The sequence below is a fragment of the Brassica napus genome, chromosome C3, assembly GCF_020379485.1.
Source record: "Brassica napus cultivar Da-Ae chromosome C3, Da-Ae, whole genome shotgun sequence".
Lineage (NCBI taxonomy): Eukaryota > Viridiplantae > Streptophyta > Magnoliopsida > Brassicales > Brassicaceae > Brassica > Brassica napus.
In genome coordinates, this window is record NC_063446.1 from 11,786,190 (window position 1) to 11,813,759 (window position 27,570).

Below are 27,570 nucleotides of genomic sequence, written 5' to 3' on the forward strand. Positions count from 1 at the left end.
CATTTTCCCAAACATACAATTACACAATCATTCCCAAATGTCAAACCCAACTCACATCTCTCACCAAAAGATCCTAAGAACATTAACTCCTTTTCTTTGAAATCTACAAGGGATTTTTCACAACCTCAAAACATTACTTAGCTCCTAACAACTTTGCTAGCCCCCTTTTTCTTTCTTTTTTTTTTCTTTTCATATTTTTATTTTTTATTTTTTCTTCATTTTTATTTTCTTTTCTTTTTTATTTCGTTTTTTTTTTTTTTTTAAGGTGGGGGCCAAAACTTTCATAACTTGAGCTAGAGGTTTATCTACTTATCCCAATAAAACAATTCACTTAAACACAAAGAGTCATTTCTTTTCCTTTTTCATTGCTCCCAAATCATAATCACAACACTCATCCCCCACCTATAGCTACACAATAGAGTGTCCAATCTAGCAAGAATGAAGATCAAGCATTGTCGTTCCCGATACTCTCAACATTATGCACATGTAAGACTTTCCGAAGAAGGCCTCACTCATCAAACAATGAAAGCTTAAAAGGAGGGAAATGTTTTTTTTTTTTTTTTTTTTGGGAGTGGTCTACCACTAGAGTTTGTCAAAATAAGATTGGCATAAAGGATGTGACAACTCAAGTGTGTATAGCCATGACTCAGTACACAAGGGACCATGAGCAAGAAGCATTAAGTTCATTCAGTTCAAATAGGGTTTGTAGTTGGCTTCAAAGACTGAGTTTCAGCAATCAACTAGTTTCAGGAAGAGTTTTCAAGGCTCAAAGCATACAAGTCTTTTTGAGAGGTGCATAAGCTACTCAGGTGCAAAGTAGTGTTCTTTACAAGGCGTTTAAAATCATTGCTCCCAATGCAAGTGAATGCAACCTATATGCTCTAGACTCTCCTAAAAATGCAAGTGATGCAATCTATATGATTTGTTTTTTTTTTATGCTAAAAGGTATGTATGCAGGACTCAATGAAAAATCATCAAAGCAAACATGATCAAATACTTGGTACCTCCCACAAACTTAGATGACACAGTCTCTGTGTTGTCAAGTAGAGAGAGATACCCAAAAGAGAAAGCTAATATGCAAAAATGAAATGGTATATACAAGGGAAAGTTGAGAAGTACCTCAAGTGGAAAGTGGAGAAGGAGGATCCTTCTCAATGTAGGGGTCTCCAGAAGTGATGGTTCCACAATACTCAACATCCAGTGGAGACTGAATTGGGTAAGAGACATCTTTGTTGACATTGAGGAGTGTGACCTTCTTGTTGGCGAAATCGATGCAAGCACCCACAGTAGTAAGGAATGGTGTGCCAAGGATCAATGGAACTCTCTTCTCAGTTGCCATCTTCAAGACAGTGAGGTCTATGGGGATGGTGCAAGATCCAATCTTCAAAAGGAAATCCTTGATGAGACCAATAGGGGTAGTAGAAGAAGAATCCCCAAACGTGAGAGAGGAAGTATCTGGCTCCATGTGTTCAATCTCAAGACTCTTCACCATCTCCATTGAGATCACTTTCACACTTGCACCAGAATCAACAAGAGCATCATCAAAGTTGAGCTTACCAAGAGAGCAAGACAAGGTGAACTTCCCTTGGGATTCTAGTTTAGGGAGAGACTTTGGTGTGACTGGTGGATCAAGTTTCAAAGTTGAGATGTTGAGAAGCTCTGCTACTTCTGCTTGGTGGTCTACAATGTCCTTGATGAGCATCTTTTGGACATGAGCCTCACGCATACCCGACATCGCTGGAAGCTTAACTCCAATATCACTTAGATCTTTTCTGAACTTGGAAATCACCTTCTTCTGAGCTTTGGTGAGAACCTTTTGTGGAAATGGGAGCTTGTCATAGGGTGACTGCTCAACCTCAGTGGTGTCCTCCAGCTTGACCTCTTTCAGCTTCTGGTTAGCTCTCTTCGCAACTGGTTTCTCAGCCATGGGTTCATCTCCCTTCAAAATCTTTACTTCAACCATTTTGTCAGCTTCCTCCACAATCTTTGCTTCAGCTGTTGCTACAATCAGATGCTGAACCTGTTCAATCTCAGTTCCAAACACCAATCTTTCAATTTCATCTACCTCTTTCTTGTGGTTACTCAATTCAATCCCTGAAGAAGTGGTAGAGAGGACAACATTGCAATACTCCTTGGGTGTTTGCTCAGATTTTCCAGGTAGAGACCCTTGCTGGCGATTCTGGTGAGTGGTCATGGAAGCAAACTGGTTTTCCAAAGCCCTGAACTTGTTGTTGAGCTCATTGTAACTTCCATCAATCTTGGAGTGAAGGTTCTTCAACTCATAACCAACCTGCTTTTCACTTCTAGTCTGAGACTCCAAGATCTGTTTCAGTAAAACATCAGTGCTGCTTTCCTAAGGAGTAGAGGTAGAAGGATTAACTTGTTGTTGAGAAGACTGGTTCCCTTTGTTGGAGAAACCAAGAGGAGGGTTTTGTTGAGGCTGATAGTTGCCTTGCTGGTTGTTCCTAGGCTGATAACCACTTTGTTGGTTGTTAGGATAGGATTTCTGTTGGTAGTTGTTGTACTGAAAGTTGGGCTCTTTCTTGTACCAACTGCCATTGTTGTTGATGAAACACATCTCTTCTTGACCTTCCAAACCCTCAACCTCATTGATCCCGGGTGGTGCATCTTGGTTTGAGTTACCAACAAAGTTCAGCTGCTCTTGGGTGGATTTATCAGCAATGAGTATGTCTATCTTATCCTGTAGAGCCTTTAACTCCTTCCTCGTCTGCTTGTCATCTGTTCTACTGCCTCTGTCGTGGTCTCCACTGTAGAGTGCGTCACTCTTTACCATGTTGTCAACCAGCTCCTCTGCATCTTCCTCAGTTCTTCCCAAGAAGAACCCATTGCTAGCTGTATCCAATCTGGCTCTGTACTTAGGAAGAGCTCTCCTGTAGAATGTGCTCAACAGGCTTTCTTTAGAGAAACCATGGTGAGGGCATTGAGCTTGGTAGCCTTTGAATCTCTCCCAGGCTTCACTGAATCCTTCCAAGCCCTTCTGTTGAAAGCTGGAGATCTCATTTCTCAGCTTAGCAGTTCTTGAAGTAGAGAAGAACTTCTCCAAGAATGCTTTCTTGCATTCATCCCAAGTGGTGATAGAGTCGCTGGGTAGAGACTTCTCCCACCGACGCGCCTTATCCCCCAAAGAGAAAGGGAATAACTTCAGCTTTAAGGCATCCTCTGACACACCATTGGTTTTTGACAACCCGCAGTAGCTGTCGAACCTGTCCAAGTGATCGATTGGGTCCTCTAAAGCCAAGCCATGAAATTTGTTGTTCTCGATCACGTTGAGGAGTCCTGACTTGACCTCAAAGTTGTTGGCTGCCACAGCCGGTGCTCGGATTCCCAGTCTATGACCATGAATGTTGGGCCGGTCATAAGTACCAATGGGTCGAGCTGCCTGCGGTTAGTGTTCTGCCCCTTGTTGTGGATCTGCCATATCAACGTCCAATTCCTGCAATTGGGCTTGTTGCTCTTCTTCTCTTCAAGCTCTAGCACACTCTCTCTCTAAAGCTCTGAAGAAGAAGAATCAGTAACAAAACAAAATTTAAAATGACTTAGTCTCAAGCAAGTGACTAAATCTCAATGTTTCAATCTACTCAGAATTTGGCAACGGCGCCAATTTGATATTAAGAGTTTTCAAGACTCCTAAGACAAATGTTGTAGTATAAAAGATTGTCGAACCAGTTCTGAGGGATATCAAAGCACCGAGAATGCAAGTACTCACTTAATCTAAGTGCAACCAATGATTTAGATGAGTTTTAAACTACTACTAATACTAGAAAGCAATAACAGAATGATACTTTCTTGACTAAGGGAAAAGAGAACTCATGGGCATAGGGATTAGACCTTGGGTGATCAAGTATCGAACTAAGGATGAAAAATGATCAATCAAACTATCAACCTTAAGTCTAGACACAATTCTAAGCAAGCTCTATGTCTAGATGAATGCTCATTTGCTAACATATCTCAAACATCAAATGTTTTTGGTTGAATAATATGAAAGCAATCATTACTAACAAGTGTATTAGCTATTTTAGCACCTTTAACAACAAATGTCTTTGGCAAAGTATACTAAAAGCCTAGGAGAGTTGTCTCAGGCATTTCATCAAACACCTTTTGGGTGGGAAATGTCTATTGATCAACTTTTGAGTGGCCAACTCAGAAGATGCATTATGAATACTCTACTAGCAAGGAACAAGAATGATCTACACTAAAACATCCTAGAACTAACCTAATCACCCTTAATCTCCCTAACCCATGAATTCAAAAGGTGATTACTCACTAATCTCCATGATTCCTCTTAAACCCATATTGGATTTCAGATTAATCATGTAGAGAAATAGATAACAAATGACCAAAAGGCCCCTGAAATAACATAAAAATCGTCCAAGCAAAACACGCGGAGTGACCTAGCTTAGTCGCTCCAGGAGGTCACTCCCGACGCGTTTCTTTGTGTCTCGACCCGTCAAAACACGAGTGACTTGAGCTGGTTGCTCTGGCTGGAAGTGACTTGAGCTAGTCGCTCTGGCTGGGAGCGACCTCGGTAGGTCGCACTGAGAGGTCACTCTGCGATGCTCGACCAGGATGGATATGCCTCTAGTAAATTGATCATAACTCCTTCATTACATCTCCAAATGACTTGAAACCACTTCCATTAGAAAGCAAACTCAATTTTCTGTGTCTCCACAAAATCTTAGCAACAGGAGATTTCTTTAAAGGCTCCATACATGCTCATCTTTCACCTCCTTTTGGATCACAATGCTCCCAAACATCTCAAATCACTCCATGACACACTCCAACACCTAATAAGGACAATGAATGCAAAATGCAACCTAGACATGGCTAAATCCTAATCTATATGATGAAAATTCTCATGGATGAATGGATAAAACAATGTAAATATGCAAGATATCACTTCTTTGTCAAATTGCACTACCAAACAAATTTAAGAAGGTCTTGCCCTTTATATTATCCGAAAGTTTACAAAAGGTCACTGCACAGAAAACTTTCCAGACTACTTATAGGTTACAAAATAAGGATCAAGTTCAAATACACACATCAGCCTAATCTATCATACAAAATAATCTAACATAGCCTGTTCCCCTCATACGCACCCATATTGGCATCATTGTCCTTGTTAAGAACACCAAGAACACTCAAGATTTTTAAGAAAACGAAATCACACTCTCCCACTTTGCGCAACCTGGCTCTGATACCATATACACTTTTGTGTATTAGAGCATGATTCAACCAAACAGGGATAATCAGATGAAGAGATTAAAGAGATTAAGAGATTTTAGTGAGAGAATAAAGAGAGAGACTCAAAACTCCATTAGATTGATTAATGAGAGAGTTTACAACATATATAGAGTAGGGATACATAGAAACGTCCAGGTTCAGTCTAGCTAGGATCAGAAGCATGTGTAGTCAAAGATGCTTCATTCAAACTAGCCAATAAGGTTCCTCACATGCTTGGGGATCTTGCTTTAGCTTTCCAGCTGGTGCCAGCCTGTCTAAAGCTCTCTAGTCTTGACCAGACCTTATCCAAACTCCTCCTTGCTTATCCAGACTCCTCCTGGCGTGTTTCACTCTCCAAATATATGCAAGGTAACTTTCCAAGTCTTTTAACTCAGTTACCACAGTAACAATAAAGTTACTGTGGTAAATCTCCAAAGTTACTGCCTGCTCCAAATCCCTTCCTCTATCCATGTATCAACTCTTCATCTCCTTATCTCAACACTCCCCCTCAAGCTTGACCATGTAGAACAAGTCAAGCTTGGAAACCATGAAGACCTCCCTCATTAAAAACCTCACCAAGGAAAACCCAATGGGATAAAACCTTGATGAGGGAAAAAGAGTGGAGACTCCATGGTTAAGGGGCTCAGCTCATAGGAGTAAGATCAATGAGTCCAAGTCTTGATAGTATGGACTCCATTGTCTTTACTCTCGCTGCCTTAGTAAACACATCTGCAAGCTGATCTTCACTTCTTGTATAACATGGCAATATCACTCCAAGTATAATCATATGTCTCACCTTGTGGCAATCAACTTCTATATGCTTCGTCCTCTCATGAAAGACTGAGTTAGAAGCAATGTGGATAGCTGCTTGATTGTCACAATGCATTGTCATAGGAGTGCTTTGCTCAATCTCCAAATGCTTCAAGATCCCCTTAATCCACACCAACTCGTTTGTCAGCTTCAACATGGCTCTATACTCAGCTTCAGCACTTGAACAGGAGATAACCTTCTGCTTCTTACTCTTCCAAGTGACCAAGTTCCCTCCAATGAATGTACAATACCCAGTAGTTGATCTTCTGTCCACTCTATCTCCTGCCTAATCAGCATCACAATATCCAACCACTTCTGTACTGCCATTACAACCCATCCAAACTCCTTGACCAGACGTGCCACTCAAATACCTCAGTATCCTATCAACCATCTTCCAATGATGAACCTTTGGTGCCTGCATATGCTGGCTCACCTGATTCACTGCAAAGCATATATCAGGTCTTGTAATCGTCAAGTAGATCAGCTTTCCAACCATCCTCCTATACAGCTTAGCATCCTCAAACACTTTGTTCTCTTCAACCTCCCCCTCACGCAAGACCTTATACCCCTCCTCAAGAGGTGTCTTAGCTATCTTTCCTCCAAGTACATCAGTTTCCTTCAGCATGTCCATGGTATACTTTCTTTGAGACATGAACAAACCCTCCTTTGATCTGCATATCTCAATACCCAAGAAATACTTCATCTCTCCCAAGTCTTTGATATCAAAAACTGACCTGAGAAACTCTTTAGTGGCTTTAATCCCAGCCTTATCACTTCCTGTGATAATCAAATCATCCACATACACTAGAATCACAATGATCCCTGATGGTCCGACCAGTGTGAAGAGTGTGTGATCTAGTTCAGACTTCCTGAACCCTCTCCCATTGAGTGTTGTACTCAGCTTCCTGTACCAGGCTCTAGGAGATTGCTTTAACCCATATATAGCTTTCTTCAATCTCAAAACGTTTCCTGGCTTCACTAGATGCTCAAGACCAGGAGGAGGAAGCATATATACCTCATCTTCTAGCTCACCTTGCAAGAAAGCATTCTTCACATCCATCTGCCACAAATCCCACTCCAAGTTTGTTGCAATGGATAACACAATTCAAACTGTGTGAAGCTTGGCCACTGGTGCAAAAGTATCAATGTAATCTTCTCCATAAGTCTGTGTAAATCCTCTTGCAACCAGCCTGGTCTTGTGCCTGTCTATCTCCCCATTTGCAAGATATTTGATGGTGAAAATCCACTTGCTTGAAACTGCCTTCTTTCCTCTAGGTAACTCACTTTCATACCAAGTGTCATTCCTGATCATTGCATCCCTTTCATCTCCTACTGAATCTCTCCACACCTTGTGCTTCATAGCTTCTTCATAAGATCTTGGTATCTCATTCTCATCCAAGTTACTCATAAACACCATGTGCTCTTCTGGATATTCTGCAAAGGAACACATGGCTTGAGAGGGATGCTCCACAGCCTGGGCATTGTAGTACACTCTCGTGTTTACCCAGTTGGAAGGATCCCTCCTTATCCTTGTGCTCCTCCGCAAGGTCTCAACCTGTTCTTGAGCCTGAACATTCTCTTGTGCTTCCTCTCTTAAACCAGAAGGTTCTCCCTGCTCATTTCTACCTGACTGAGCTTCACTCTCTTCTGTACCAGTAGTCTCTCCTTGCTTATCTCCACTAGACTGAGCAACATTCTCTACTTCCTGTGTCTCCTCCTGATCATGCTGACCTGAATCCTCTTGGTTATGCTCCTGCTCCCCTGATTCAGATCCATTCCCCCTCTCATGATCAAGAGGGGTTGTTCCTCCAGCTTCTCCAGCTTGATTAGAAGGTCCTGTTCTTCCTGGTTCCTGATCTTGGGATAATCCTATCCCTAGCCTCTCCAACAACACTCTCAATGTTGTTGCCTTCTCTGATGGAACTTGGGACAGATCCTCTAGGTCTTCCCATTTCTTCTCCTTATAATACCCTGTAGACTCAACAAACTTCACTTCTCTAGATACCATAACCTTCCTAGTTATTGGATCATAACATTTGTAGCCTTTCTGAGTGATTGAGTACCCAATAAACATAGCTTTAGTACTCTTTGCTTCTAGCTTGTTCCTTCTTTCTCCGGGGATCATCACATAACATAAGCACCCAAAGACTCTCAAATGATCAATGTGTGGCTTGGTCTTGTTCAATACTTCAAAGGGAGACAGTTTCTTCAAGACACGGGTTGGCACTCTATTGATGAGATAGCAAGCGGTCTGAACAGCATCACTCCAAAACCTTTTAGGGACATTCATGTGGAACATTATTGATCTCGCAACCTCCATCAAATGTATGTTCTTCCTCTCAGCCACCCCATTTTGTTGTGGTGTGTAAGGACAGCTAGTTTGTTGCACAATCCCATGCTTTGCAAGATGACTCTTGAAAGCATTGCTAGTGTATTCTCCTCCATTATCAGACCTCAGAATCTTCACAGTGGCATTGTACTGGTTAGTAACTTATGATTGGAAGTTCATGAAGGCTTCTAGGACTCTGTCTTTGGAGGGAATCATGCTGATCCATGTGTACTTTGACTTCTCATCAGTGAATGTCACAAAGTACTTATGGCTGTCTCTAGACATACAGGGAGCTGTCCACACGTCTGAATGCACCAGATCAAAGCAATTCTCATATCTGGTTTCTGATGTTGGGAAGACAGTCCTACAGTGCTTTCCAAGTATACAAGCTTCACACTCCAAGTGATTGAACGCCATACTAGGTAGAATCAGTTCAATTGCCTTGGCATGAGGATGTCCCAGCCTTGCATGCCATGTGAGATTATCACACCTATCTGTTGTGCTGCTTAAACACACAGACCCCACAGGACTAGACGCCTCAGTTGTTTGGAGATGATAGAGCTGATGCTTGCTGTCTCCTCTGCCAATCACCCTTCCAGTCTTCAAATCCTGGAACTCAACTTCATTTGGTCTGAAAACCACTTGACAATCCAAATCAACTGTAGCCTTCTTAACTGAGATTAGATTGGATGTAAACTGAGGTAGGTAGAAGGCAGTGGAGTTCTTCTCAAACAGCTTGAGGTTTCCCACTCCTTCTATTGGGATCCTGGTACCATTGGCTATCATTACACTCCCTGTTGCTGCTGTAACCTCACTTATTAGGCTCTTGTCACTGATCATGTGGTGTGTTGCTCCAGAGTCAATGATGATGGGTTTAGATGTGGATGCTTTGGCAGGAGCACCCAGACTCTGGGTCGTAGCCAAAGCATACACATGCTTAATAAACTCATCCCATTCCTTTCTTGTCACACACTCATCTGCCCTCTTGGTATCCATTCCTCTCATATCCGCACTGTCTCCTACTGTTTCTCCCATGTATGCTGAGTAGGAGCATTCTCCCAACACCATCAGTTGCTGAATCTCCTTGATCACTTCCAGTTCCACTTCAAGTTGTCTCCTCTTCATCCTAGTCTTTCTTCCTCGGATCCATATCTTGGACAATCTCCTCAGGCTTGCTCTCTTACACTTTGTACCATTCCCCCTCTTGATCCGCTTCTTGTTCTTCTCATGAACATCATAAGCTGATTGAATCAAGTCACACAACCCATCCACATCTGCTTGCTCTTCACCTTTGATCACTTGCATAATCAGCTGACCATATGATGAGTTTAAGCTGACTAGAAGACTCAAGACTACATCTTGCTCCATCCTCTTTTGTATCATCTCCGGGTCTGATGCCCTTGTTCTCAAGACACTCAACTCCTTCCACAGGTATTTCAGCTTTCCCACAAGCTGATGAAGTTCTTCTGCTCTTTTTTTAAGACTTCTGCGAGTTCCCTTGACCTCACAGCCCTTCTTCAGACCAGATATACTCCCACAAACTGCTCCAATCTCACATCTTGTGTGATTTCCTTGAACAGCTCTTTCTTCAGACCTCAGGCTCCACGCCTGACCTTCATTTGCAGTCATTTCTTGTAAAGGCTTCTCCTTTCCATGACTGCTCCATAACCCACAGCTTTCCAAAGCTCTTTTGGCCCACCTTGACCACTCGCCATGCCTCTCCTCTTCAGTCTTCACAGTTAACTCAGGTCTGTGTTCCATTTCCATGTTGAGATGATTTGGATTCACCAGAAACTCTCACGCCGCCAAGATAATGAAACCCATAAGTTAAGAACACCAAGAACACTCAAGATTTTTAAGAAAACGAAATCACACTCTCCCACTTTGCGCAACCTGGCTCTGATACCATATACACTTTTGTGTATTAGAGCATGATTCAACCAAACAGGGATAATCAGATGAAGAGATTAAAGAGATTAAGAGATTTTAGTGAGAGAATAAAGAGAGAGACTCAAAACTCCATTAGATTGATTAATGAGAGAGTTTACAACATATATAGAGTAGGGATACATAGAAACGTCCAGGTTCAGTCTAGCTAGGATCAGAAGCATGTGTAGTCAAAGATGCTTCATTCAAACTAGCCAATAAGGTTCCTCACATGCTTGGGGATCTTGCTTTAGCTTTCCAGCTGGTGCCAGCCTGTCTAAAGCTCTCTAGTCTTGACCAGACCTTATCCAAACTCCTCCTTGCTTATCCAGACTCCTCCTGGCGTGTTTCACTCTCCAAATGTATGCAAGGTAACTTTCCAAGTCTTTTAACTCAGTTACCACAGTAACAATAAAGTTACTGTGGTAAATCTCCAAAGTTACTGCCTGCTCCAAATCCCTTCCTCTATCCATGTATCAACTCTTCATCTCCTTATCTCAACAGGCATCATTGTCCTTGTTTTCGAACTCATGCGCGTCAGGAAGCTCTTGAAATATATCCACCGCCATCTTATCCCTCATAGTCTTCCCGTTGGGCTTAGCAAAGTCTTTTTTACTAAATTCTATCCCAAGAGCATGAAATTCAATGTACTTTAGAGCGTTCACGCCACAATCACCAGGTCGAACCGAAGGTATATTGGTCGGTCTCTCATATGTGAATGACTCCAGGCTGTATTGGGCACGTTGTTCGTCTGAGGAAGCGCACTCAACAAGCAGATAAAGGACAATGTAGAGAAAAGGCTCCATTACCACACCGAGTTCTTCTGGGGAGATACTGGAACAAATGCTGACCCAGACGACTATGTGCCTCTTAGGGATCGATATACACATAGCAATCCAATGAGTGTCGTTGTAGTTCACTGGCGCATAGACATCATCAATATCCGTCCCTCAAACCTTGTTCGATTGGCAAAATGATGGTATAGTGCCTGCATAATAATTCCACGCCCCACCAGGGAGTTTTCTTCCTAAACCGTTATGATCGGGCTCCGAGTCCTTAAAATCCTTGTAGTTGAATCTCAATTGCTGAGCAAAGAGATGATCAAGGAAGCACATTCTCTCGCTCCTGAAATGTTGTGGGTTAGCGTCGTACCTTTTCCTCAACACATTAATCCAAGCATCAATATGTTGCATATAAAATAGGGTACAAGTCAGAAGATATCTGACGACTTACTGGTAAGTCGTCTACGTAGACGACTTACAAGTAATTCGTAGACGAATTAAGTCGTTTGGTAAGTCTACTACGTAGACGACTTATCAGACGACTTATTGGTAAGTCGTCTACAAAGAAGACTTATCAATAAGTCATCTAAGTCATAGCAGAAGACTTATACAGTCCTTCAGCCACTCTAAGGAGGTCCAGAGGATTTGATACCACCAAGTTCTACTTGTACGTGGTTTTTTAGGTGTTCTATAATGACTGCAAACACAAAATGTTGAAAAGCAATCAGTTTTTGTAGACTAAAGCAAGCTATTATGGGAAAAGCAAACACTTACGGACAAGTTTTCAACCAATCAGCGAGCTCCTTAAACTTCTTCTTGTCAATTGGTGCAAAAGGATTATAGCCTGGATAAAGCTTTTTGTTTGGAATGATCACTTTGGCCGTGCTGTTTGCCGTATAAGGAGATTGCTGTGAGGCAGCAAGTTTCCTTGTTCGATCACTCTTTGCACGGCAAAGTGCCAAAGCAGCATCCCTCTTTTCCAGATATCTAGCATCTTCCTTCTGTAAATCCGAAACAGTGGATTGATTTTTGTCCAATAGAACAAGGCTCGGTTCTGGAGTTTTATCTTTCGAAGAACTAGCATCTGCGGGCACATCTGGACCTTTATCCTCCGGCAAGCTCTTCCTTCCCGCGTTCGTCCCATTAACACTTTCACTCTGCAATATACAAGATGAGTTTATACAATAATAACCAAAGATCGATTTCAAACAATAATAACCAATGACTTTGTCCAAAGATCCATTTCATACACTATAAAAAAAGCACACATGTTATGACATACAAGAAACAAAGCAAATGAACTTTTCAGTTCTTATTCTTAAGACTTTGTCTAGTCAATCTCTTGTTGGGAGAGGATTCGTTACTAACCCCGGGTTCGAGCGTCAGTTTAGGTAGAGGGGTAGTGTTTTGAGCTGATGTCCCTTTCCGTTTTGTGGTGATACCAACCTTCTTCTCCACAGCTTCCACCCTTTCCGACAGATACTTGATCTCCTTAAGGCACGTCCCAAACCTTTCCCTCATGGCATCAACTATGTCCTTGAACATGGTTTTAATATCCTCTTTGGTCAGCCCACCAATAGTCGTATGAACCTCTTCACTAGCCTCTGCAGTTGCCTCTTCACTAGCCACTGCAGCTGCCTCTTCACTAGCCTCTTTACGAGCTTTCTTCCGAGGTCCTGGACTGTCTTCCTTCACTACCGTTTTCTTCGCTGGACTCACAACCGTCGGCTTTGTATTGACCCAAGTACCGGTGACTTCCCAGCAATCCATGGTCCACTTCCATGGTTTCTTCACAAACATGAGTTTAATTATGTTCTCCGCGGGGGTGTCCTCAACATCAAACTCCCATTTTGGAAACATTTCATCAATGTCCTTCTGAACAAAGTTGATCACCCTAGTCTGCAGTAAATAGAAGATATGAAGTTAGATATTTGACGGATTAAGAAAGATGGAAAGAAAATACTTCGCAGACGACTTATAATTAAGTCGTCTGAAAAGTCTTCCAGCTCGACATGAACTCCCAACATCTCCCAGAAAGAAGTCAACTCCTTTGTAACAACACAGTGATGTCTCTCAAGGTCCTCGATGTACTCGCAGTTTAGACCAGTGAGGTTTTCAAACTCTAACAGTGAAAACCTCACAGGTTCTGGACCAACGAGACTCCACAGCTCATACTTCTTCTTTATGTCCAGCTGGAAACCGAGCATGTAGTGAACCAGCCTTGAAGCCAAATCAAATCCCAGCTCTTGGAACTTGATGAAAACTCCCAACTTCGACTCCTTCAGCTCTTCATATTCGTCATCATAAATAGCTTTCTTTAAAGCAGTATGCAACGTCCAACAAGTATGATACAAAATGCTATGCACTGCGCGGGGGGGGGGGGGGGTGCTCTTCCCCTAATGTATGTATCCTACGGGGGAGTTCTGGTATATCCATTTTTTTGCCTGCAAAACAATCAAAGACAACCATCTCAAAACAATCAAAGACTTATAATTAAGTCAACCATCTCAAAACAATCAAAGAATTATAATTAAGTCGTCTGGCAAGTTTTCCATCTGAAAGACTTATAATTAAGTCGTCTGGAAAGTCTTCCAAGACTTCCAGTATAACATTTTAAAGCCGACCTGAAAATTCGGAGAAAATATAGCCGCCTTCGACATAGCGGTATATATATGCAAAAATAGACGTGAAAAAAGAACGAGTGTATAAATTGATAGAGACAACGTTTTATGTTCATCTTTTCCTCAATCAATCACTCGGCAGTAAGAGATATAACTTACCGGCGGCGGAGTTCAACGAGGCGCCTCTGGGAGAAAGCGCGCGAGGGTTTCCTCTCAGATCTTATATAGAGGAAGCGGCTGTGAGAATGGTGGTGAGAACAACGGTGATAACGGCGCAGAGATAACCGGCGGTGAGAACGATGGATTAAAGAGAATCGACGGAAATCGCCTTCGAAATCGGCTTTGAGAGAAACGGCGTTAGGGTTTTCTGAATTTTGCGAAACAGTGAATAAAAAAAAACACCTTATATATGTTCGGTAAATAATCCGGTTAGGTTTAAAAGTACATTGAAAAATTAAAGGTTCGGTCCGGTTTGGACGACTTACTAGTAAGTCGTCTGTTGAATATTGTACATCTCCCAGACCCTAAATTTAACCCCTAAACTAAATTGACTAAATTAACTAACTAACCACGTTATAAAGTCGTAGTTATACTTAAATAGTGTTTACTATACACAGAAATAAACACACTTAGGTAAATTTTAAAGTTTTCAAAAAAACATTTATGAATTCCAAAATCTAACCCTAAGAACACATAAAATACTACAACATATGTTGGCAAAACCTAAACCAAAGAATATCATGACTCACTACTTTCACTCATCTATGTTGAAAATAATTAACTTTTGTTATATCTTAATTTATATCTCTTAAAACATATGTTAATTACATGATTTCAATTTTTCACTTATCATAATATTTTTTACAAAATTTTTAAATTATTTCTAAGTAGAACTAGTCCAGACGACTTTACAGTAAGTCGGACTTACGGGGGTTAGAAACGTAAAATTTTTTTGTTTTTTTTTGTTTGTTCACAAGGGACTAGTTGTAATTTCAATAGTCTTTTAGGTTAATTTTTCATTTGATTCAAGTTTGGGTTTACTTTTGCATTTGAAATCAAATTGTGATTCATGTTTGGCAATTTTCTCAAGAAAACAAGAGGATTATATACTAGTCTATTAAATAAGTTTTATCTAACACTAAATCAGTTTAAATTTTTTGGTATAATCAGTATTCCATTTTTTTTTCATTTTCAAAAGATCATTGATCTTGTTTATAATTTTTTCTTTTGTAACAGATCTAGTTTATAATTTTCGCGTGATGGAATTGCCTCCAATTGTCGCAAAAAAAAAAGAAAAATACATAAGAACCACGTGTGTAGTAGTCAGGCAACTTGTTCTACTCAACTCCGAAAGTCTGCGTGGACTTCACACTTAGAAAATGGAGTGCAATTATAGAGGAGGTAATGGTTGTTTACCACTCTCTAAACTAAAAAGCTTTGTAAGATAGTTTATTGCTACTTATAAAACGGTGATCGTCATTCCAGAGAAAAAATGAGAAGAAGATACGATCTCATGCGTTATGCTTTGTGTTGTAATCATGGGCACTTTGGGCTTGTGGGATGGAAAAAAGTCCAATTAAAATCGAATCCAAAATATTTTAAAGGGGTCATATACAATGATCATTAGCAACTACGAAATTATAATAAATAAATCGTGGAGTGTATTAACACTAATATATAGAAAATGTGTATTTAATTAAAAATAACAAGGTTATAACCTTGGGGTTTTAACACTCGTCAATATACTTCTTCGGTTCTTTGAAAACTAGATGGCAATAGTTTTTGGTTTTAGTTTTAGTTACTGGTGTTTAGATTTTGGTTTTTTAGTTTTTAATTTTCAGATTTTGTTTTTGACTTTCAAATTTTGTATTTTTTTTTCTAATTATGATTTTTAGTTTCTCTGTGTTTTACTAGTTTTGCAAAAACCTACTACTAATAATTATTCAAATATGTAAATTTTTATATTTTACAACTAAAATGTTTCAAAGTTTTCATATTTTTGACAAAAACCATACTTTACTAAAAGGATAAATCATAAATTTATTTATGAATAATACAAAATATTTATAAAATAGGAATATATTTACTGTAGACATATACATTTAATCAATGTTGATGATATTAAAATTAAAAAAAAGATATATAACAAAATATACATATAAGAAGCTACGTGCTTAAAAACTAAAAAAAAAACATGGATTGTGGTTTTTCACTTAAAAGTTGATATAGCATGTAAAAACTTGAGTTCTCTAGTTTATAGGAAAATTCTTTGACTAAAATCTTAATTGGCTATAGAAAGAGTTTTATTTCTAAGTTTTACTTTTTTTTTGTTTTCCTTAATTTTAGGGAATCAATTTTTTAAAATTTTTGATTGACTAACAAAATGGTTTTTGAAAAACAAACACCAGAAACCATTCTAAAAAATAAAAACAGTCAACACTTATACATTTATGACTTATAAGTGTCAAAGATCCCCACGATAATAAACTCTTGTCACACGAATAAAAGATCATATACTAGATCTTATTTGAATATCCATAAAAAAAGAGTCGATCCATGGATCGCACCACTATCCCCTATATATTATTTGTGAAACATTACGACTTCTTTTTATAGCCACATGTCATCATTAGGATGATTCTTAGAATTACTAGAGAAATAGGTTGGTCTATCTAATTATATAATAATTTTTTTATTAAACTAACCATAAATTCATTATTAATGTCATTTATTATTTCCTTAAATAAAAATTACGGAATTACCTAATGTGGATAAAGTATATATGACAATTAATGATTTTGAATAATAAAGATCTGATAAAAAAAATGTATCTTCTATCAAATTTGTTTAATTTAAAACTATTAAAATAACTTTTAAAAAACACAATAACCATATTATAAAAATTTAGATTTTTCTGTATATTTTATATTTTGAATTTTAAAAAATGACTATAAATTACTAAAACTGTTAAAAGTCTCACATTCAAATTTTGCGATCCATGGTTTAAAATTTTTGTTATGACAAAATACAAATAATTACAAAATCATATAAGTAAAAGTCTAATTTAATTAATCATTAAGATTTAAAATATATATGTATATATATCATTCTAAATTAAACTATAAACCATATTGAATAAATAAATATTTTAGTTTCAAAATTTACTTTGAATAATTTTTTTTGATAAAAGTTTTGAACTAACATTGATAAATTTTTTTAAATTATCAATTACTAAAATTATTAATCCCACAATAAAAATTTTGTTATCAGTAATTTAAAGTTTTTGCTATTAAAGATACACATGATCAAAAAAATATATGAGTAGAAAGCATCATTTAAAAAAAAAATAGACATTAATATTAAAAATATACTATGTATGTTAATATCATTTAAATTTAATTACATATCCTATAAAAATTTTTTATAAAATTGTTTGGATTAATAAAATTGATTTATACGTTCGCACCAATTTAATTATATATGTAATAGTTACTGATTTTTAATTATTCAATATATATTTATTATTTCATAATATGTAAGAACATATAATACATAAAATAATTTTTATATATAATTTTTATCCCGCGCAAGGTGCGGGTCTTAATCTAGTTTACATATTAATTTGGAGTCTTCTATAAGTTCGAATATCTATGATTAAAAATGTCAAAGAGAAATTCGTCCATTTAACATGTGTTGCATTGGTGTATGTTTTCTTTAGTAATTTCATAATCTAAAAATTGATATTTCTATGTAATCAATCTTATACTAATTTAACATATATTGCATGTTTGTTGGAATAACCTAAATAAATTTCAAAAAAAAAATCAAATTTATTTTTGTCATCAACTTAAACAGACTCATACTGACTCTGTAAACCAAATCGGCGGTTCTGCATCCATGTGAATTACATAAAACGGTTGTTTCCTAGCACTGTGTGTTATACTATCTGCCTTTGAATTCTGTGTTCTTGGTACATGAATGATCTCTCAACCGTAGAAGTTTTCTTTCAAAATCTTGATATCTTCCAAATAATTTGTAAAAGCTGACCTTCTCTAATTTTTATTACTTTTGAGAAAATATACTATGATTAAATCAAATGTGAGGATAACCTCTTGTATATCTTGTGGGGATGCTTAGTTCTTGACTTTGACTCTTTCAAGTGAAAGTTAGGTGGACAAAATTTAGATTCTCGTTCTTGGTTCTTATGTTCTTGATAATCGTTGGTTTTGGACTAGTTCTTTGCCGGTTCCCCTTGCTTTGGGTCTCTTCTGCCTTTGGTCGTACATCCTCTCAGTGGCGGATCTGGGATAGTTTATAGTTGGGGAGCATTACTATAGAATTTGAACTAGTTGGGGTCAATATTATAGGTTACAATATAACAGGTGTTGCATTGGTCGTTAAATGGATCTTGGTTGTTCCGCATCCAGATCCATTTAACATCGACGAATGCATTTCTACAACCAAGATCCCATAGTAGAAATTCGTCCATTATAGATGCGAAACAATTCGTCCATTTAAAATGTGTTGAATTGGTCGTACTTGGTTGTTCCGCATCTCCTGCGCTCCTCCGTCTTATCCCTGGACTGCAGAACTTTCAATCGACTATCAATGTTTAGTGGTAGCTTGTGTTGTTGTTAATAAATGTTAGGCTTTGCCCTCCTCGTGTTGGTTATCTTTGTTTCTAGGGTTTGTTTCTAACAAATCGCTAGCTTTAGACTCAGGAATATTAGATAGTATACGGTAGCCTGCTTTAGACTCTCGTGTTGTTTTATACAACAGTCAGCTTGGTATCTTTGTAAGAGCATGATTATTGGGAGGTTCTTAGGGTGAGGTTCTTAGCGGAATATAAGAACCCGTCTTTTAACTTTTAACTTAAAAAGCTAAAAACCGTCTCTTAAAACTCTTATTTAAGAGCCGGTTCTTAGTTTTTTTAGTTAAAAGTTAAGAGTCAGGTTCTTATATTCCGTCAAGAATCTCACCTCAAGAACCCTCCAATAATCATGCTCTAATGCTTGTAATGTGAAAATTTTAGATGAAAAAAAAAAATCAAATGTGAGGATAAAAAAACCCTCAAATATCAGCGGATACTTGCATTTATTTCTCGTACTTCTTCTGCTTAATTCGGCATTTTTATTTTCTTGCACATAATTATAATCTATACTATTAAAGCAGGATCCTATTGTCTTTTTTACCTTAGTCTGTTCTTTCTTTATTAACATTGCATGTTTCATTAAGGGCAATCAAGTAATATTAATAACATATCTATATTGGGCCATTATTTTTGGATCCAGCCCACTATCCACATCAGATCTCTCTTGGGCCATTTGGGCCGATTAAGAAATCAGATCCAATTCTCACATTTTTTTCCTTTGGGCCATTGAGTCCAAGTTCAAATAATTTTTTTCAACCATTCTTAATTTTTTTTCTTAATATAATTTAAGCATTCATAAAAAAAAAATTAATTTTTTTCATTGAAAAGTATAAATATTTATTAAAAGTATATAATTTTTTTTATTAAAAACATTAACCACATAATAAAATTAATTTATCAGTGTTATACCAACTTAATTCATTAAAGAAATAAGGTTTAATTTTTTAAACATAAATAGTCATTTAAAATGAAACACGATAAAGAAAGATAAAAAGTTTAAGTCTTTTATAAAATAAAACACAAATATATAAAATATGACATTTACTAAATATTTGTCAATTAAAAAAAAAAAAAAACCCGCGCTTTCAAAGCGCGGATCAAAATCTAGTTAATGTTTAACACTACAACAATGGATTTCTTGATTACACAATCAAAATTACAATACAAGATATATTAAGAAAGAAAGAAAAAGAGGCAGAAAATTCAAAACATATGGCCTTGTGTTCCAAGTACAAATGGCAGCAAAAACATATGTGAGTGTAAGGGATTATTCAAATCTTTTGCAATAATAATGGTAAGTGTCTCAACAACTCAGAGTTCTTGCAATAGCCAGCTTTTTTTTTTTTTAAGCCTTGGGCTTGAGTGGCTTGATGACCTCCCAAGTGAAGTCAGGGTCTTCACGTCCGAAATGACCATACGCAGCTGTTTTCTGGAACCTGAAGTTACCTCCTCTCTTCAAGTCAAGGTTAATAGCCATCATGCCCGGCCTGAAGTCAAAGGCCTCCTTGATCAACACGAGTATATCCTTGTCTGGTATCGTCCCGGTCTTGTAAGTATCAACAAACACCGAGAGAGGCTCAGGCACACCAATAGCGTACGACACTTGGACTATACAGCGGCGTGCGAGTCCCGCTGCAACCACACTCTTTGCAGCCTGCCTAACGATGTATGCACCACTTCTATCAACCTTGGTCGGGTCTTTCCCTGAGAAAGCACCTCCACCGTGAGCACCCCAACCACCATAAGTGTCGATGATGATCTTCCTCCCCGTGAGTCCAGCATCACCATGAGGCCCTCCAATGACAAAACGACCAGATGGGTTAAGGTGAAAGATGGTGTTCTCATCAAGGTATTTAGCTGGAATAACCGGCTTGATCACATGCTCCTTCAAGTCAGCAGCGATCTCATCGTTGGTGACGGTTTCATCATGCTGAGTTGAGATTAAGACCGTGTGGACTCTAATGGGAATCATGGCTCCACCATCGTTCTTGTACTCGACGGTAACTTGCGTCTTACCATCAGGTCTCAACCAGGGACAAGTCTTGTTCTTCCTCACTTCAGTAAGCTTAGCACCAAGCTTGGTGGCCAAGACATGAGTCAACGGCATTAGCTCAGGCGTCTCATCGGTAGCGTAACCGAACATATGTCCCTGATCACCAGCTCCGATATCCTCAGGCTTCTTGGTTAAATGACCGTGGACTCCCTGAGCAATGTCGGGACTCTGTTGCTCGATGTTGACCAAGACGTTGCACTTGTCAGCGTCGAGGCCAACATCAGCTGAGACGAAACCGATTTCTCTGCAAGTGGATCTAACGATCTTCTCGTAGTCTACTTTAGCAGAGGTCGTGATCTCGCCGAACACCATGACCATGTTGGTCTTGGTGCATGTCTCGCAAGCGACTTTGCTTTCAGGGTCTTGTTCTAAGCAAGCATCGAGGATGGCGTCGGAGACTTGGTCGCAGAGCTTGTCGGGATGTCCCTCGTTGACTGATTCAGATGTGAATAGGAACGTTTCCATTTCTTGAAATACAAAAAAATATATATCCAAAAAGATTAGTACAGTTTCCACCGACACGATCAAGATCTAAAAGCATGAACTCAGTTATGTAATGGAAGATCTAACAACACAAACAAAAGATTAAAAATCAAGAACGTGTTATTACATGTAAGGTACCAAAACTATGTACAGATCTTAACGGAGACAGAGCAAACTATTGATGAACAAGAAAACAAACCTGTTAACGAGAGGGTTCAAGATCTTGAGGAGAGAAGAGAAGAGTAACGAGGAGAAGATGAGAGATATACTGAGATAAAGAGTGAGTGGAGGAGAATAACTTGCCGTGTGACTCGGAGTTCGACTCGCTCTCTGTTTTGTCCGCTCTTCTCGTGCTAACGTCCCTTCGGTTTATATGGTTGGTGTAGATGTGATCGTGTGTTATGGGTGTATAATATTATAATGCTTTTACACCGTTGACATCATGTTGAGAAGATATGGACGGTGAGATGTAGCCTACTATAATCTCTCACCAACCTCGTTGGTGTGGGTGTGGTTGGTGAGAGGAGCACCCATCATGACACGACCCGACCCGTTATCGACACTGTAACTGGATTATATAGTATAAGTTCGACCCGGATCCTTTAGATTTTTCTAACACAAAACAAACCTGTAAGTAACACGATTTTCATGTTTTTTTTTTCGTTTTTAGTAATTAGATGTTGGTTGGTGATGGTATTTGTTCAGTAACCAACAAGAACTGTAATAAAAACATATGAGCATCCAATAAGAACTTCACGTATAAAATTGATAAGCCATAAATGATAGATGCTCATCAACATAACAAGAACAAGTTCATATGGCTTTATCACACATTGTTTATTGATTCTTGCACGTGAGGCAAAAAAAAGTGTTAAAGAAGCATGAAGATGGTATGGAGGAGGACGCTCAAATGTTCCCATGATGCTCCCAACAAAAAAACCAATAAAGTAGATTCAAGAATTTTACAACCTCCACAAAAAGGTCCAAAGCAGCAGATCTTACAGTTGCAGCTTCCACAAGAAAGATAGAGATTAGCATAATCTTGTCTTTCATACAACATTTTTTTATCCAAGTGTTAACTATAGAAATATCTGAGAATATCAGTTTGGATCCCTAGAGGTTTGGATTCACTTCAACATTTGTCAACAAAACCACAATTTGTTACAAATATAATGAATACCCTAACTTCGCAATCTATCACCAAATGATTAATCAAAGCTCATAAATTAGAGCTGAGAAGTTGTGAGGGTTTACCTCCAGGGAGAGACATGATAGGATAATAACATCAAACTCCCCCTAGTCTCCTCTTGCTTCTTCTACTGATATACGAGGTAAACGAACAGTATTCTATTTTATTTGACTTAGTAAACAGAGTTGCTTATTTAAGTAAATTGTTTATCCTCTATATATAATATAAGGATCGAATACTAGCTACTATTATATATATTTACATGTCAATAATTCATAAGTGTAACAACATCTTCAACCCAAGACCTTATTTTAAAGAGAGCAAAACTTCAAAATGAGGATTTGAGGGTTAATTAGTCCAACCATGAATCCTCAAAAAAATCTTTAAAAATTTATTAATTTGCATTATAGTTCTTGATATTAACAAAAGTTACTAATAATGATAAAATTTCACAATTAATACTTATAAAACATACTTTTAATAATATTATACAACACACAATATTAAAATATTATATAATAAAAAATAATATGAATTACATATATAATAAAACAACACACATACCACACAAATTTCAGAAATTACATAAAATACCAAATTACTCAAGTATTATTTCTGTACTGCTCCCATATGTGCTCAATCAAAGCATTCCAAAGTGATAAATGAGCCTCTTGAATTGTCTTTATTTTCAATCAACTTAAGCAGTGAGGATGGTGGATCAAATTCATCACAACGCCCTATTGGATTGAAGAAAGCAAAATTGAAGAAAAAAATGGCTGAATGTAATAATTCATTTGTTGACTCTATGATTTCATCAAACGAACAAATCTTTAATTTCTTAAAAGACAGTGCATCAACTAGACTAAGAATTATGAGTTGCAGAAATTATGTCTCCAAAATCAGGCTAAAAATTAGCCCTAAAAAAACGAGAACGAAATGATAAGATATTACTAACAAATTTAGACTCTGTTAATGCTTATAGACGTGAGTATAGGCGATTGGAAAAAAACAAAAATCATACAAAAAGAACTGATCAAGAGCAGAAACAACCTTCATTTGATCCGACTATTTATCAACCATATTTCGATTATCTTGGAGGTTCAGGATCCCGTTAGCCGATGAATTATGGTATTTTGGTCACTTGTAAGTTATGTAATATTTAAATGTTTATGTAATTTGCTTTAATATATGTTAAGTTTGTTTAATATATTTTTATTTTGTGTGAGCTTTATTTTATGTATTTTTTTTCTATTTGTGTGAATTTTATTTTATTGTTATGTAATATTTATTCTATTTTATTTTATTTTGGTGTATTTAAGTTAGTCTAAATAAAGTTAGTAGATGTATTTGTGAAAAATAATAATGATAAGGACTAAAAAGAAAATAAATAGTAGTTTTGAGGTTTTGAATAGTGAAACTTCAAATTTGAGGTGTCACTATTCAAAACTTAAAAATTTGAGGATTTTAAGTTGGATTGGAATAACAAAAACTTCAAAATTTAAAGATTTGAGGTTATGTTGGAAATGCTCTAAGAGTTAGCATCTTTAAAAAAAAATTCATTATACGTCTACACTCACAAGATAGATACCTATGTGAACAGAAAACTATGAGGCACATTATATCTTACTATATGAAATAATATTATAGATAGATTTAACCTCTCTGAATAAACATGAAGTCCCTGAAAATCTTGTCGGATAAGGACTCCGTAATAATTAATATAGGGTATTAATTAGTACTCCCTCTGTTTCTGAATAAATACATTTTAACATTTTTACACAGATTAAAAAAGTATCAGAAATATATGTAAATTATTATTAATTATACTTCTATGACCAATAGTATTTGAGATAAATAAATTTATTTATAAAATCAATGCAGTTTTCAATTAACTTTTAGCTGAAAGTAAATATAATTTGCATTGGAATTGTAATGTTACATTTTTTTGTAACAAGAAAAAAATATTAAAATGACATTTATTATGAAACAGGGGGAATAGTATACAAATAAAATGCAACAATATATATACAATATATGTAATATATTTTTGTGAACCTGATTTGATGCACCTTTATAGACTTTTATACTATTACATTAGTCTGCAGTTGTAATATATTTCATAAAATTTATAACCGTGTTACATTATTATATACTAGTGGTATTCCGGCGCTACGCGCCAGGTTCGTATGTTTTATTATTTTTGATCCATATGATATTGGTAATGAGAGTAGTATATTACTTTGTTTTGAAGTTGTTTAGATCAAAAAAGAATAGCATAAGTGGTTTCATTGATCAATTCAATAAAAATAGAATAAATAGCTGAATTTAAAACATAAAGTAAAGTCGATGTTTCAAAAGGGAAACATGTAATGTGTGTGTTTGTTTTTGTGATTATCTTGTTTAAACGAAAATAAAAAAATTTCTCATCCTCTTAAAGTAGTAACAATCTTCGCATACTTTGTTCATATCATGGATGTGGCAATCTGTTAGAAACTTCATTTGGGACGTATTGGTTAAATACTTTGTTTTCAAAATGATACTGAATCATAAAATTTTGTCTTTGATTTTGTGAAATAATTATAATGACATGTCACTCATATTTATGCATATCATAATTAATTAATATGAACTAAATAATTAATTTAGAAAAATATTCCAAAACTAAAAAACAGTTAAAATCATGTATGTTTTCTTCTTTATAATTTCCTTTTTAAAACACATCACTAATTTATTATCCTAAAAACTATTTAACAGATTTTGTTTTTAAAACGTACGAACTATTAAAATTTTATATAATACTTTTTGAGAATATTATTGTTTTGCAGTTTAGAGTTTTATAAAGACTAAGCTAAACACAATTTATATCTTTATTAAAAATAATAATGAAAAAATTATTAAGTTTAAAATATTTAAAAATAAAATTCAGTACTTTAAATTGATATTATAAATATGTCATAACTAATAGAATATGTAAATAAATATTTCAACAAACAATCTATTAGTGTGTATAAAATCTTTTAACTTAATATATCAATAACATTTTTTTTTGGGAATTTGTAGGAAAGAATAATATTCCTCAAAAAATATTATCAAATATAATATTTTATCATTAAAAATTATATCCAGTTTTAAGACATTAAAAATCATTTAAAATAATGGAAGACATGTCTAGATTTAGAAATTATACTATTTTGATTCTCATATATGTATATTTATATAAAAAAAAATTAAAATTTAAGAAATTAAAACTATTAACAATATATATATATATATATATATAATATGCTATATACGTGTTATATACAAATCGTGGGGTTTATTCTTCGACTACGGATCTGTGTCAGATATATAAATATTGTATCTATGTTCGATCTTATTTTGAATGTGTATATATTTTGAATATTGTAATTTAATCTGTTTAATTATTTTTATTTAGTTTGCATTAGCAACAGTTCTATTTTAATTTGGTTTTCTTTTCTAATTAAGTTTAGTTATCTTTCCATCTCTTCTTTGTCTAACCTTAGCCGCATTACCATCATTCATGTGAAGTGAAATAGAAAAACAGAACAGAGGACTTGAACATCTTTATGATGATGTGGACGAACTCAACTTCAGAGTGCAACCAGAGCAGCTGCTGTGAAGTAGATAAACAGAGTTGTATATGTTCATTACAGACCCTCTTTTGTTTTGATCTTTTGTGATCGTGTTGCTTAGAACTCAAATCTGGTTCTTATTATGGAAAACCAAAATCTTACTGTATAGAACAGAAGCAAAAATGTTGATATACGCTCCATTAAAACAAGGAATGGAAAAACCAGAGTAGTTGACCAGAGTAGTTACAGCAGCAGCTACAAAGGTCAAAAGCAAACAAGACCAAACAGTGGGCTAAATCCAGATTTAACAGTTGCAGCAAATCTCTATGTTCCATGAAAATAAAAAGGTGAGACTCCTCCTCTTTCTTTGGTTGGATCCTTTTGCAACAACACATCATAATTGCTCAAAGCCATCTGTGACAAAATCTGTAAAATACTAACAATATCTAATAGTTTGACAATAATTTATTCCAAGAAAATAACACAATTTCCTCAACACCACTTTTTATATATTTATCTATACTAAGCTTTCCTAGCTACCCAACAACTTCAACTAATGTAAATAGAGATTCATACTTGCTTTTAGCTGCATTAGTATGGAAGCAAAGATTTTACTTTGAAAGAAAATTTAATGATCGAGAGATAGTAAGGTGGAGAATCAAAGTTGGTCAAATTGGTGAATTCATCTAACTAAAAGACAGACAAATGAGAAGTGCGTATAGCTTCTTTGAAACCAGACCACGTAGTGTTATCATCCACTGATTACAAATTAAACGATGACTTCTGCTATCTTCTCCACAAAACACTCTTTCATAATCTGGAATATGCTGCATAGTAAAGTGTTCTGTTATTTCATATATAAACCTCACTACCCAAAAAATCAACAAAAATAACATGAACTTAAGCATTTGTTATCTCTGCCGTATTGACTTTGAGATTGGTTATAGAATAAACTTGTGATATTTCTTGTCTTGCGTCTTTTTTTTGTTCACCAAATTTTCATTAAACCAGAAACATAAACTGGCCTCAGGCCCATTAGGTTCAGCCCATTCATGGGTCCATTACAAAAGATCTGTTTAGGGTGGCTTTTGCTAAGGCATCACCTTCATCGTTAAACACGCGAGATACAAAAGAGAAAGTGATATCGACAAAACCAAAGGAGATCTTTTGGATATCTTTCACAATACCATAGATCTCTGGGTTCTGGATGTCGTTGTTGATGGCTTTAATAAGCGTTTGGTTGTCAGACAGCATCTGGAGATCCGAGATTTCCATCGCTGCTGCGGTGATGATTCCCGATCGTAGGACTAGGGCTTCTGCGATCAATGGGCTGGAGACAAAGTCCTGGGTTGTGGCCCCTCTGTGTTTGTAGATTCCCGATGCATCTGTAAGAATCCAAGCTAGCCCTGCTTTGTTTGATCCTTTGTCCCATGCGGCGTCCGATTTGCAAACCATTATCGTGTTTCTTTCGGGTTGGTGCTGATTCAAATTGGGTTGGTTCTCTGCGCGTTTTGGTATTTGATCCTTCAGTCCTTGCGCGAGTCCCCATTCCTGCGCTGATCGTATTGCCCTCGTCGCCATTTCCTCTAGTGTAGAGAGTTAGTCCTCGAAGATTAGTGTGTTCCGAGCAATCCACAACGCCCAACAAACCCAGTGGAGGATGTTTCCTGAGACTCCTGATGGTGGCAAGCAGACATCTTTACGAAATTTGATGATTGCGTCTTTGAAGTTTCTGTCTGTTGCGATCGACATTCCTCTGTGTAAGGGGATTAGCTCCCATACCCTTTGTGCGAAGGGGCAGAAGAAGAATGTATGCATAGCAGTTTCAACATCTTTGCATCTTTTACAAACCGGTTCTGAGTTAATGCCTTTGTGTTGCAGGTTAACTCCCA

At 36.7% G+C, this 27,570-nt stretch overlaps 2 protein-coding genes and 1 non-coding gene across 3 annotated transcripts; 1 reads left to right on the forward strand and 2 right to left on the reverse strand.

Moving 5' to 3' along the window:
- The first annotated feature begins 2,924 nt into the window (after positions 1 to 2,924).
- LOC125584683 lies at positions 2,925 to 3,031 on the forward strand. Its single transcript, XR_007321593.1, has one exon. It is a non-coding gene; the product is annotated as a small nucleolar RNA R71 (small nucleolar RNA).
- Positions 3,032 to 19,474: 16,443 nt separating this feature from the next.
- Positions 19,475 to 21,341, reverse strand: LOC106451494 (S-adenosylmethionine synthase 3-like). Its single transcript, XM_013893425.3, has 2 exons — positions 21,096 to 21,341; positions 19,475 to 20,880 (listed from the first exon to the last, which is right to left on the reverse strand). Exon 2 carries the CDS (start codon positions 20,876 to 20,878, stop codon positions 19,706 to 19,708), a length of 1,173 nt encoding a protein of 390 aa, XP_013748879.1. The 5' UTR covers positions 20,879 to 20,880; positions 21,096 to 21,341; the 3' UTR covers positions 19,475 to 19,705.
- A 5,387-nt stretch (positions 21,342 to 26,728) lies between these two features.
- LOC125582921 lies at positions 26,729 to 27,259 on the reverse strand. Its single transcript, XM_048749380.1, has one exon. The coding sequence runs from the start codon at positions 27,257 to 27,259 to the stop codon at positions 26,729 to 26,731; it is 531 nt and encodes a 176-aa protein (XP_048605337.1).
- Between the last annotated feature and the right edge of the window lie 311 nt (positions 27,260 to 27,570).